A 13,930-nucleotide genomic window follows, 5' to 3' on the forward strand; every position below is an offset into this window, starting at 1 on the left:
AACTTTTTTTTGCAATTTGAAATGTGTCAAATAATCTTTCTCTTTGCATTCCCTTTTGCATACTAAATTCAGAAACAGAAAAAAATTGGCGTTATATCAGAGAACTTTGGCTGTGAGAGAGCTGAAAGATAAGTGTCACAAAGAGAGGGTAGAAATTGGCACTTTTCTGTCTGTGCCTCAGTTCGTTTGCAATTTTTTGTTAGAATAAGTCTACCTCAAACTTCTTATTCCATGTTGTAGGGGAAAGATCAGAGTTTGCAGTGATCCTTAGTTTTAAATCCTTGTTCTGTCACTTATGTGATTTGTGAAGTTGGGCAAGTTACTCATCTTTCCTGAGCCCATTTTCTCATGGGTTGAAGGATGTGTTGACTTTTATCTGAGAACTAAGTATATGCTAATGCATGTAAGGTCATGTGCTGTATTCTGTTATAGCATTCTATTACAGTATAATTTCCTATCACCTTAAAATCAGTGTGATTAAACCAAAACTAATACATTTTTTTTTTGCCTTGCTCTGATCACATAAAATAACTATTGAGATCACTTCTCCACAATCTTTTTTGAAACTTAAAGAACTGTATGTAGTCTGGTATCTTGAAAAAGTTTGAATTTACACTGATTAGCTCTGGAGTTCTTTGGGACGTTTACTTCATGAATGGTATTATATCACTAAGAGTTGTCAGCCTTTATCTGCAGGACAGGACTGGGCACTCTGCAGGCACCTCAGTCCCTCCAGCCGGCATTGATAGTAACACTTGCCATACTCAGTTCAGAATTCATATACCATTTTTCCCTGGAGCAGCTTTCACACTTTTTGCTCTTGGGTTTGGGCCTCTGCTGTCTCCCTTAGATTCCGACTTTATTGTCCCTAAGTCCATATTGTAATTGTAAACTTTATCCCTTCTTAGTCTCATACCTAAAATTCCTGGAAGGAATAGTTTAAAACTCTAGACCCTGGCAAAGGGTTTGACATAAGGTTAAATAAACATGTGTTGATTAAGTGAATAAATTGTTTATGTAAAAGTCTCTGGGTAGTCAGTAGAAGATGCTATACCAAGTTCTGGTTGTGAATTTTTTGTTGTTAGTAGCTGATAATGAGAAGAGCTGACTTCGAAGAATAATTCAGCATTCACTAAAGGAAAAGTCAAGGGAAAGACTGGATTCACGTTCTGAAAAACCAGTTTAGTTATGCCAGATAACTCAAGTGAAGTCCTTGAAGAGCTTTGCTGTTATAGCAACCTAAGCACAATGTAAAGTGAGGTACTCCCACCATGTTTCTATAATGTTACATTCTTTCAAGAGTCCCAAATAAAATTCAGAGGAAATTTTTGGGAAAAAAGAGGAAAACATGAAGAAGGATATTTGTATTGAATCCTTTTACTTTCTTAGTCTTCTTCATCGCAGTGTGATCACAAAATCCAGTGGGGTACTTGGCTCCAACCAGTCCGCAACAGCCAAAGTTCCTCTTAAAACATAATTTATCACGATATAATTACTCTGCTTGAAACCTCTCAGCAGCCTCCTACCTTACGCACAATAAAATGGAAGATTCGTATCATGAACAAGATTTTGTGTGATCGGGCCCTGCTACATCACTGGCCACCCCTCTTCTCCATCCTCCGCTCCAGCCACTCTGGTCTCCGTGCTCTTCTTTGAATATAGCTCGAACACCTCTCTTTCAAGGTCTTGGCAGATATTTTTCCTCTGCAGGAGAAGTCTTCTCCTCAATAGCCAAAACTCTTCTACTTTTTTTCAAGAATCTTTTCAGATGGTGCTCATTCAGAAAGACTTACCCCGTTCCACCTTAAAAGAAAAGGCCACTTCTGATCCGCTCCCACGTGCTCTAATCCTCTAAACCAAGCTTTATTTTTTTCTGACCCTTATTATCACCTGACATTATATACACATATATATGTATTCATATATTCATGCATACATATGCATATAAACATATTCATTTTTAAGGCTTAAAAATGGACTTTTCTCTAGCTTTAAAATTTTTTAAGCCATAGCAAAGCCAGAGAATGTACCACAGCTATTTACAGATTTAAAGCTTTTTACGTTAACTGTTCTCAGAAAAATTAGGAAATAAATACTTCATTTGGGGAATAAAGGAATAGACAGGTGAAGAGGGACTTAACTACATTCTACTCATTCCCCTGACGTTTGTGGTTGAAGACAGAAGATTCCCTTACAGTTAGTTGCATTAGGCAAAAACTACTAATTATAGCAAAACTGAAACTGGAATCCACTTCATTCCAGCACAGTGCCCCTTCATAAACATGTTAATTCCTACTTGAGTATTTTTTTCTTAAAGTTTCACAATATAAAATATTCCTGATACAGCCTCCCTCAACACAGAAAAATAAGAATTAATGTGCATTTACTCAGATCAATAAATGTCACACTTAGAAAAATTACTGAAGAGTATATGTAGGCAGATTTTGATTGTTTCTAAAATATAGTAATAGCTAGTTATTGCTATCATTATTTTTTTTGAACATCCACTTTGGTCCAGGCACTTTTGCTCAGTTTCTTCACAATAAGCCAGCAAGGTAGATTTTACTAGTCCATTTAAAAAGAGGTAAATGAAATTCAGTGTGTCACAGCACATTGCCAATGTCACAACCAGAAGGGGTCAGAGACAGAATTCAGACCAAGGTCACCCACGTTAGCACCAGTGCTTTCTCTCTTGCTCCATTCCCCTCTGTAGATAACAATGGAGAACTCTGATAATCATTGGTGTAATTGAACTTATCTGTTTATGTGAAATTTTCCATGATCATACTGTGACTGGGGTTCCAGGCCAGCCTCTGCCACTCTTTACAAACAAGGTGACAGTGACGAGGTGTGCTAGAATGCGTTGTTATGAAGGAAACCTGACTGGGACCAAGAATACATCAACCCTGGCCAGAGAGAGTTAGAAGAAAAGCATGTGAATTTTGGATAATCTCTACACTAGAAAGGCAAAAAGGGGAGGAACAAACATAAGATGAAAATGAAGCATTTGCATTTGTTTGCTCGGTTTGCTAGGAACAGGCATCTTCAAAAGCTTTACAATTATAATTAACTATTGTGGATTCTCTGGCTTTGAGATGGCATAAAAACATTTAAAAGCAAGAGAAAAGCCCATTGTAAGGGCTTAGAAAGTAAAAAGTAAGTCATTTAATTTTTCTTTCATCCGATGTTAATTTATGCAGAAGCTAATAACATGTTTGTGGCTCAGAGCTGCTCATTGTGGAGAGGATTTCTCTCTCAACCAGTCTTTCCTGTGATCCCTGCCAGATAGAGCCGTCATTTCCGGGCTTATGACACTTTTCTCAGAGAAAGGCAGTATGCTGAAAAGTTCACACTCTATAGACACACTTAATTGCGAACCCTCTGAAAATCAATGATATAAAATGTCCTAACTCTTCTCTAGCCTTTACTAACAAAACAGCAAACAAATTGGAGGAGAGTCTGAGGAGGAAATTGGATATGTGGGTGCACAGTCAAGTGGAAAGGGAGGAGTATTGTTGACTGTTGAAGGAGAAAAAAGTCAAGGGAAGGAGAGTTTTCATATAAGAAACATGGGTTACTTTTATATCCCAGTAGGATATAATTAAATTGTTGTGCCTTTTATAAATGAAAAGCTTAATTTCACTGCTGCCAAATCACCTAACGAACAGACAGTCGTGCTTGAAGAAATGCGTGAATCTTCAGAAGTTGATGTTTTAAAATGAATTAACCACGAATAAAGTTAAGTCCCATAACGACAGCTTAAAAGTCTAATTCATAAAAGTGTTATTAAAGTACATTATTTATACCTGCTTTTTGTGGATTTCTGTTCTTATTCATGACTCTTTCAGTGTATGGCCATAATCACAGACAGAGTGTATAATGGAAGCATTAATCAATCTGAACTAAGGCAAGAATACTGTATCACCACAATAAAGTCCCAGCTATATTAATATAAAGGGTAGAATTTATTACACAAGACAGTTCTCTTTTAAAAAAATGAAAAGAATGTCTTCCATCTTCTGGCCTCAAATACCTACTTTCCTTTTGAAGTTTAATATAAGATTAACTAATTGGCACGAACTTTTAAATGAAATATTTATTCATCTACATTATGAAACTTAGAGACTCGAATACTAAGTTGTGATCTTATCGTGACTATGGCATTGATTTTTAATACAGGCTAAGAAATATTTACAATTAATCTGTATTTTAATTAACTCCTTTCCTAGCACATGACATCAGATGGTGATGTTTAGCAAATGCCAATTCAACTGTCTGGCATATGCATTTATTTAGATAAGAATGAAAAGGCCTTGCTACATAAAATTTCTCTCAGAGAAGCTGAAAGTAATGATACTTAAATCAAAAGTACATTTATTCAGAATTTTAAAGATGTTTTGCATATTTAATATGTATAAACCTTTAGGAAAAGGCAAAGTAGAATTCCATTGGTCTATTTCTAACTCTAGAACTATCAAAATCTGACTTATTGACTTTCTACTTCTGACTGGATGAGCTGTAAAGGTACGCTGTAGACACATTTGGACAGACTGTGAATATATTTCTCCCTACAACACTAACTTATCTCTAGGAGTCATGAAAAGAGGTTCTTTGTAAATTATACTTCTGACACTGAAAGAAAGTGTTGGCTTTGATCTCGTAGGTAAAAAATCTCTATACCTAAGGGAATGAATTAATTCCTATATTTAATAAGATGCTGTCGTTAGTAGGCAACTTAAGCATTGATACTAGAAATACACATTGAATTTCTTCAGCATAGTGACAATTTCATACTAGTTCTGGGTAATGAACATCTTTGAATGCCTGGCATTTATACTTGAGTTGGAGAGACAAATGACAAAGAGAAAAGTATTTCAAATATAAGGTAAATCGCATTACTAACGGAAGATAAAAATCAGTCAATTTCCATCATTAACTGTGCTTATAGCTGCCTCAAACCTAACAGTACTGAATATTCCATTTCAACAACTGTGTACTTCTACATGACTTTGTTATTTAAAATGAGAACACTTACCAGAAAAATGTCCGGGGCTGTCTAGCTGTTACATGGCTATTGCTGGGCAGCATTTGAGGTTCCCTCTGCCTCTCAGACCAAGGGTTTCTTAGATCTCTGAAACAGCAATCTTCCATAAAGAAGTCTAGAGGTACCACAAACTGTCAAACTGTTCTATGTGTCATCCAGACTTAACAGCAACCTCTGGGTGCAAATATAGTCTGAGCACGCTGGTTGATACGGCCACTCAGAAAGGGCAGTGGAAGTTATGTCCCCAATATGGTGCCAGATAAATGTCACCAGAATCCAAATGTCTGTTGACAAGAGGCAGATCTGAAAAACAGTTAAATCAAAATAGATATTGTTAATGGCCTAATGTATTATTTCTAATGAAACTGAACATATGAAAAGAAAACAAAAATTATTTTAGCTTACCTGCAGCATTTTTTCTCAGAAATTATATTTTAATTTTCAATATTAATATCTTACTTTAGGCACTAGACAAACAATTGTTTGGTTCAGAAAGCTCGAACTATCTTGTTCATTTTTTGTAAACAGTATTAGCAACCCACAATTTTATGCACTTACTGTGAGCCAGGCGCTCTGCAGAATGCTTTGAAAACATTATGTAACTTTGAAGGAAGTACTGTTACTTTACAAATGAAGAAAATAAGGCTTAGTGAGATTAAATCACTTGCTCAAAGTCACAAAACTAGCTGGAGGCAGAATTGACTTTAATGGTAATCCTTCATTCAAAACTTCATTTTCCTTTTGTACTAAATTTTCCTAAAGGAAACATTTTAAATTTCTTCTCTAGAAAAAGAAGAAGAAAAGAAGAAAGCTGAGAATAAAGTGACTTCCGAAACAAAAAAGAAAGGTAAGGAATTTAAAAGCTAACAAATTAATTAGTATCCATTTGTAATATTACTGGTAAAGCTACTGTTTTCTAGGAAAGAAATCCCCTTAACAATTTTATTGTCATTGTTACTAACAAACAAATATAAATATTCCAAAAAAGGTAGAGATTGATAAATTTTTAAAAGAAAATTCAAGCCTAAACACTTTTAAAATTTGTTACTGATTATTTTTTTTCTTTCTTAGGAGTGGTGCTCAATTCTACTTCACTACTTTACTTGATTACATATATGAATATGAAGATTACTATCCAATTAATTTAGTTTAATAAAATTGTCTATCAAAAGAGCAAATTATTGAATGTATGGGAAAGAAAGTAGTTAATTGGTTTGCTATGTTTTGTTCTTTTTTGAATGGTTATTTTCAAATAGCGCATCTGAAGTCCCAAATGAGCCCAAGAGATTTCTCAGCTTCTGGCATGCTTGCAGTGGCCTGATAGCCCAGGGAACATTCAATATATTCCTTTTAATATCCTTTAGAAAAACTATTGAATTATATCATAATTAACAATGCCATCTAATGTTCATACTGTCATGAAAAAAAAATTTTTTTTTTTGACCTTAGCAAAAATTTGCTCCTTCCCAAGGGATAGCACACCAAAACCACTGTTCTGTTACAGAGGGGCTAGTTCACTCATATTTGACATGACTATGACTCTGTATGTAGAATCACTCTATACAAGATGAATTGGATGTTAATGACAGTAAAATGTGCCCTGAAATATATGATAATTAAACAGATGTTTATAATTTTCTCATTTTACTACTAGAAAAAGAAGATGTCAAAACGAAAACTGAGAAGGAAACTGCCATGGATGTAAAGAAAAAAGGTATTGTACTTTCTTTGCTTCCTTAGTCAGATTATGTTCAGGATGTTTGTTAATAAAGGAGTCTTGGGGCAATGTAAACAAATTGAATATAGGTACTTAAGTCTGTCCATGTCCAGGCTGTCAAAGCATAACTTGCACTAGACAAAGTTAAACAGGCAAGGCAGACTTTATTCAAGGCTATTGCAGTAGGGGAGAGAGACCAGAACTCATTCTGAACTCAATTTCACTGAAACGAAAAGCAGGAGAGTTTTTAAGATCTGGAAAGGGATGGGAGGCTTGTAGGCCATCTGTGTTTGCTGATTGGCCTTACTCAAAAGAAGAGAAAACTTTCTCTTATTTTCATGTCAAGAGTGTAGTTTTACAACTTGGAGCAAGGCACCCAAGGGAGTTAGGTTGCTACTCTCCCACAGAAACTAGGAGATAGAAGTACTATCTTTCTTGATGATTACATTTCAAAGGGACGGCTCCCAGGCCTCTGAGAAAGGCACACATGGGTTGTAAAACTGGCAGGGGGCTTCTAAGAAAATTTATATCTTGAAAGATCAGAGAGAGAATTTACAAGTACAAGTTTTCTAAAGTAAATGCTCTAAGAAAAGGGAGGTCAGGAGCCGAAGGACAAGAAGATGCCTGTCTAAGTTTGGTGAAGGTGAAGAGAACTTTAAGGCCCTCTTTTTCAAGACATAATGAAATTGAGTTATACATGGTATAACTTCACTTTGCAAAGATAAGAAGCAAAGAATGCAAAGATAATAATGCATTCCATTAAGAAACAGCTTAGATTTTTACTTTATATTTAGTTCTGCTTTTACTCTTATTCAAGCATGAATATCTGCTTTTATTCAAGTTAAGCTTAAATCTAGGTGTAAAGGTATGTAGTTAGTTGTCTCAAGTATTATGGTTTGGTGATAAGTATTTTCACCCCAAATATTTCCTCCATTAGTGTCAGTGATGCTTGAAATTCCACCATTAGAGATATTCCATTCCTTTGAGTTATGAAAGAATTGTCCTCTATTAAAATGCAAATCTCTTAGGGCCTGTGTGCATGGGGTAACAAACGAATTCCTCTCAGCTATTAACGCTTAAAGTGAATGAGATTTCTAGATCTTCCCTGTGTGATAATAAGCTGAAAACATTGTCATAGAAAATGAGTCAATAGATAAGCTTAAATGAAGGTGAAGTTGAAGAGAACTTCAAGGTAGGACATGGTGTGGAGAGAGCAGACTGGGCTGGATGCCATTAGTGAAAACTTCCCTTCCTAGGAAGTAATAGCATACGTTGGAAAAAAAATGTGGTGAAGGACGCTGAAAAAGAAGATCATAAGATGACAAACTAGACATTGATTACTCTTAGTAAGTAGCAAATAGGAATTACAGGAAATCCCTACATCATGCTATAAGTGGGGTAAAAATATTGTAAAATACTAAGAGTTACATGATTGCATGGCTCATAAAATATCCAGGAAGAGACAGACATGTGTTCTCTTGAGTTTGGGACTTGATTACTGATTACTTTGCATTTGAATTATTATTAATTTTATTATTGAACATTCATTTATTTTGTTTATTTAAAACATTCTTTATTCTCCTGGTGAAATATGTATCTTACCATAAGAAAGTGAAAACACAATTCTGACCACGTGATGATGCTGAGAAACTGGCTGCTTGGGTCATTGTATCTGTGACAGCTATATGACTGAGTGCTAAAGAGAAACAAGTTTTTCCTGGGCCATCAGTTTTACTAAAGTATTTGCAGAGGAAAGTTTTGAATTGTAATTGTCAAAGTATTTATCATAGGTGTGAAAATGCAAAATCATGAAAAATGCTTTTGGCAAAACACAATGGTGTGTGTGGTGGTTGTTTTGATTTGAATTTTGTTTTTGAGGGGAAGGGCACAACACTTTTCTGTTCAGAGAGTGATGGGAAAATCTGATACTTCTCTGCTACTGGGAGACCTGTGTTATTAGCCCAGCAGTCATGTCAGAGTGAGATTGTGCACCACTGGCAAGAGGAATGATTATGCCAGTATCCCTTCCTGCAAGGCCAGTGCTCAGCCACTGAAGCAGAGACTGAACTGGGTGATTGCACAGCACATCAGGGGAGGGCTGCTCAGCAAGTGTTGAAAAACAAGCTTGTCCTTCTTGGAATCAGTTTTCAGTCTGTTTATATGTCATTTTTACTTTTAATTACACAAAAACCGTTGGCTCTTACAAATCAGTTCAAATTCCTGATTAAAGTATGCATAAATTATTAGTTTGCAAGCTCTTAATTTCCAAATACTCAAAATTGTGTGTGTGTGTGTGTGTGTGTGTGTGTGTGTGTGTGTGTGTGTGAGAGACAGAGAGATTCAATTAGTGTTGATTTCTAACTCATGGTTCTTTTTATTCTCCAGCTATATTTTCATGTGAGAGCAATATTGTTTAGAAATAGCCAGTTTGAAACTTATTATGAAAATAGTAAAAATTTCTAGAGGTTACGCGAGAAAATTGAGAATTACCTGAAATCTTGAAGAGCCGTGATACATATGTTATTTCTTCCTAAAGTAGTCAGAGGAATATGGCAGAACATCTGATATCATTACTGTAGTCCCAAATAGTAGCAAATTTACAAGACGTAAAATATGCCTAGATGCTTATTTAATATATGGGTTTTATCGTGGCATTTTATTACATTTATAATAACTTGCACATTATTTATGATTATAGAATATATAATGTATTTATATGTTATATTATTATTTCATTTTACTATATTTATATTTTATTATTATATAGGTGCAAATGAATCTAAGGCTTAAGTTCTATGGTTTGATAAAAGAGCCTCTGCTGCATGAAGCTTGTAAATCACACTTTGTTAGTGATCTGTTAGGGAAAATGTGGGTGGGTTTTTTTTTTTTTTTTTTAATCAATTTATTTATTTATGGCTGCGCTGGGTCTTCGTTGCTGCGCGTGGGCTTTCTCTAGTTGCGATGAGCGGGGGCTACTCTTTGTTGCAGTGTGCGGGCTTCTCATTGCGGTGGCTTCTCTTGCTGTGGAGCACGGGCTCTAGGCGCGCGGGCTCAGTAGTTGTGGCTCGTGGGCTCTAGAGCGCAGGCTCAGTAGTTGTGGCGCGTGCTTAGTTGATCCACGGCATGTGGGATCTTCCCAGACCAGGGCTCGAACCCGTGTCCCCTGCATTGGCAGGCAGATTCTTAACCACTACGCCACCAGGGGAAGTCCCGTGGGTGGGGTTTTATAGGATATAAAATTGTCAGTCCATGAATTGAAATTGGGTAAGTGGTACATTGAGATTCATTATAATAATTTCTTGTTTGTGTATATTTGAAATTGTCCATGGTGAAAAAAAGCCCAAAATGTCGTTTAAAAACATTGAGAGAAATGAAAAAAAAAAAAAGTCACCAAGATATTTTTACAATGTTATGAGGTATGTTTTACCCTGAAGAGATGCTATGAAAAAAAAAACAAACAAGAAAGGAAATAAAAACTTTTAAAAAACATGTTCCTATGTTTGTATCAGACTTCCATGCTAGATATACAAACCACTCTAGATGATATAAGCAGAGGGACTTCTGTACAGGGAACTGGATGCACACACAATTGTTGGAAGGACTAGGAGAATTGATATCAGGAGACTACATTGGATTATTGAGCACCGAGGACTATCAATTGGCCAGGAAGCTGCTTTGTTCTTCAAATCTGCCTCCACACCTGCCTCTTTGCACCCACAGACTAGATACTGAAAATGTTGAGGCCAACCTCAGCCACTTACTCACATCAAAGCGACCTTGTTTGCTAAAGCATTCCTGCTTTTCAGTCTCCTATAGGTGCATCTAAATGATGAAATTAAACACGCTGGGAGTCTAGAAGACAGGTTTTTGGCATTCCAATTTTTCCAACTGGAGGGAGGGTAGAATGGAAGTAGAAAGGGGCTATCCAAGGTATCTATAATAAAGACACTTTCTGAAATGTTTTAGAAGATAAAATTCATATACGAAAGGGTTTTGAAGACCTGAATTGTACAATGACTAAACCTATCTTTGAGTTCCCCTAAAAGTTGAAAGAGATGGCTCAATCAAGCAACATGATACAATTTGGCAATTTAAAGTGCTCAAAAGACACACAAACGTAGTTTACGTTGTTCTTTACCTAAACTGTAGCAGCATGATTTTTTTCCCCAAGAATTAGCTAAATAAAAGTATAAATGATAAGAAGGATCCTGAAAAACCAGACTAGCTTTTCTGAAATAAGCTGCTAGAAAAGGACTAATTCACTCATTCATTTATTCTTGCATGCTTTCCTACGGGAAATAGTCACTAAATGCCTATTATATTGTGCTAGGGGGTGAGTACACTTAAAGGTGGATAAACCAACATAAGCCCTAGTCTAACGAGACCTGCAGTTTGATACGGGAGGCACACACTGACTAAGAAGACATAATGTCGACAACTCGGGGTCAGGGACACGGAGGAAACAAATTTGGGGCAATGACAATGGAAACAATAGGTGGGGACAGCGAGCTATTTAGATAGAAAGCTTGTTACAGCAGGCTCTCTCAGAGACATTTAAATTGGAATCCGATGTATTGGAAGGATCCAGCCATTGGTTAGGACATCTTTGTGTGATGTGTGAATATGGTATGTGCATGTGTGTGTGGTATGTGTCTATGTGTGATTTGTATGAGAAGACATACAAGGGGTCAGGATATGCAGGGACATGTGCAGGTGTTTGAATTTATTAAAATTGTAATGGGAAACTCTTGAAGGGTATCAGCAGTGGAGAAAATATTTTGATTTGTGTATATAAGTATATTCTCATTTAGATAATAGGTTAGAGGGAGAAAAGAGAAGAGGTACACCAATGAAAAGATGGTGTCGTTTATTGAAATGGGGAAGCCTGTACGGGAACAGCTGTGATGGAAAAAATTCAGAGCTTCCTTTTGAGTGTGTTGTTTCAGGTGTGTGTGATGCATCATCCAAACTTTGTATCAGGAGCTATTTTAGGTGCTTTACCCATACTAACTCATTCAATCTTTATGATAAATCAGGAAATAAGCTATTATAACCCTCATTATACAATTGAGACGTAGTAAATGTCAGGGCCAGGACATCAACCCAGGTAGTGTGGCTCCACAGCCACATGCTCTGAACAGTCAATTAGAGATATGGGTCTGGAACTCAGAGGAGACTCTGAAGTGAAACCATAGGAAGAGTTATCCATATAGATGACAGTTATTGTGCTGGGAGTAGATGAGATCACCCAGAGAGATTGTGTCAGAAGAAAAAGAGAATAGAATACAGAATCAAGACCTGGGGAATTCCAACATCTAGACATTAGGTAATGGAAAATAAAGTAAGAGGGGCTGAAAGGAATTGCTAGAGAGGTTAAAGGAAAAGCAAAGGAGTTTGGTAATAGAGACATTTCAGAAATGGATGTTTCAAGAAGCAAGAAGTTATCAACTTGGTGAATATTACTTAGAAGTTGTAATGTGAGGGCAGAAGAGACAAGCACAGAGAAGAGATAAAGCTAGATTGGAATGGAGATCCAAAAATGAGAAGAAAGTAGTGAATTTCTTTCTTTTTTGGTGTGTGTGTGGCTGTATAAGGAGTAAAGAGTCTTCTTTTGTTTTTTGTTTAGTTTTGCTTTGGGAGGTGAATTTAGTGCCTGATAAACATAAACAGAATGTGAGAGATTGATGCTTAAAGGGATGAAGTATAAGTGGAAATATAAGAGATAATTTAGAATTCATTGTTTGATGAGCTCATGGGGGGGAAAAATAATCTGCATTTTTCTGAGATAACACCACAGACACTCCAACAGTAAAAAGTTGGTGTTTTCCAGTTATGAAGAGGAATTCATCTAGATCACCTTAGAAAGATATACAATATAAGATTAAGAGGCTGTTGTGATAAAACTAAAACTCCAATACTAAATACATTCTGAATTGAAAGGCTCAGTTTTAGAAAAAGATATATCTAAGTGTTCTTGATGTTCACTGAATGGCAAAAGGTAAGTTTGTGAATGTATTGTAGCAATGTGTTTAAAGAATCATTCATTCAGTTAAAATACCCCATTAGAGCTTTACATTAAAATATCTTTGTGGCGATAAGTTTACCAGATCAGATTAATCCAGTATAAAGCTCATAAAGCTTGTGCTGTTTAAATGATACAATCATATCTATTACCATAGAATATTTTCAGTTACTGTATGGGACAGATACTATTAAATTCTGAACAAACTGAAACCTTTAGCTACTTGATTCCTCTATATAGGATCTTCTTTAGTCATTGAGAAATTGCAAAAAATCCTTTATAGAGGCTTATAGCTTTGAACATATCATTAAGTTCTATGCCTACCAGACATAGACTATCACCTTTTTACTTTATGAAACTTTTGTAATAAGTTGTTCTAGCTACTAGAGCTCAAAATAATTTACATGGCAGATTACAGACCATGAAAATACGTTGATTTGCATTTAAAAGTAACTTTTTGAAATATTTATATGTACAGATATAATTGGCAAGATAATATATAGTATCTTTCATATGTGTTCACTGTTGAGTTTCAATTTAAAAGAGCAAACTTCTGTTTTCCAAACTTGTATTTTGAGAAGATTATAGCTTTTTATGCTCATTCCATCTTTTTCTATTTGAAAAGCACTTGATTGTAGAAAGTTATCTTGTATTTGAATTTTGTATTTGGTACATAAGCATTTGGGCAAGATTTGACAAATGCATCAGCTTGTCATTATTTGTTAGACACTTTGAAATCTAGAATAATTTTTGGGGGGATTCTACATATTCTGTGGTAATCTCCCAGTTAATATCAATTATAATATATAGGTACTTCACACACTTTTTAGTGATATTGGGCAATTATATTAATGCATATTCTAGATGAAATTATTTTAAAAATTGTTCACCAGGTAAATAATCGGGAATTTGGCACAAATAGGACCTGATCTAATTAGTAATTCCAAGCCTTGATTTCGGGGCGCTCCAAAATTACAGGGCAACGGTAGATTACTTTCAAGTTAGCTTTTAGTTCCCAGACAGACTAGATTGCAAGTCTGAGTTCAGATGATGGCAGCTTGACTATATTAAAAACATTTACAATGCTTGAATTTCTTTGAAGGCAAGAGAATTCATTTTCAAGTGTTTTGTAATCATAGAACTCATG

At 35.6% G+C, this 13,930-nt stretch overlaps 1 protein-coding gene and 1 long non-coding RNA gene across 16 annotated transcripts in view; one reads left to right on the top strand and one right to left on the bottom strand.

The window, feature by feature from the left end:
* Nucleotides 1-13,930, top strand: part of TRDN (triadin) — a 376,317-nt gene that overhangs the window by 182,494 nt on the left and 179,893 nt on the right. For all 14 annotated transcript variants that reach the window (XR_014267283.1, XR_014267284.1, XM_082474630.1 and 11 more), the window contains 2 exons: nucleotides 5,832-5,891; nucleotides 6,699-6,758. Coding sequence is in view for 12 of the 14 variants with exons in the window: in XM_082474630.1 (XP_082330756.1) it covers nucleotides 5,832-5,891; nucleotides 6,699-6,758 (120 nt within the window). In the remaining 2 variants the exon portion in view is untranslated. The remainder of the gene's footprint in view (nucleotides 1-5,831; nucleotides 5,892-6,698; nucleotides 6,759-13,930) is intronic.
* The window catches only part of LOC309666923, a 59,867-nt gene that overhangs the window by 41,551 nt on the left and 4,386 nt on the right, over nucleotides 1-13,930 (bottom strand). For both annotated transcript variants that reach the window (XR_014267343.1, XR_014267344.1), the window contains exon 2: nucleotides 5,036-5,347. This is a non-coding gene — a long non-coding RNA (uncharacterized lncRNA). The remainder of the gene's footprint in view (nucleotides 1-5,035; nucleotides 5,348-13,930) is intronic.

Source organism: Balaenoptera physalus (genome assembly GCF_965194825.1).
Source record: "Balaenoptera physalus genome assembly, chromosome: 9".
NCBI classification, from domain to species: Eukaryota; Metazoa; Chordata; class Mammalia; order Artiodactyla; family Balaenopteridae; genus Balaenoptera; species Balaenoptera physalus.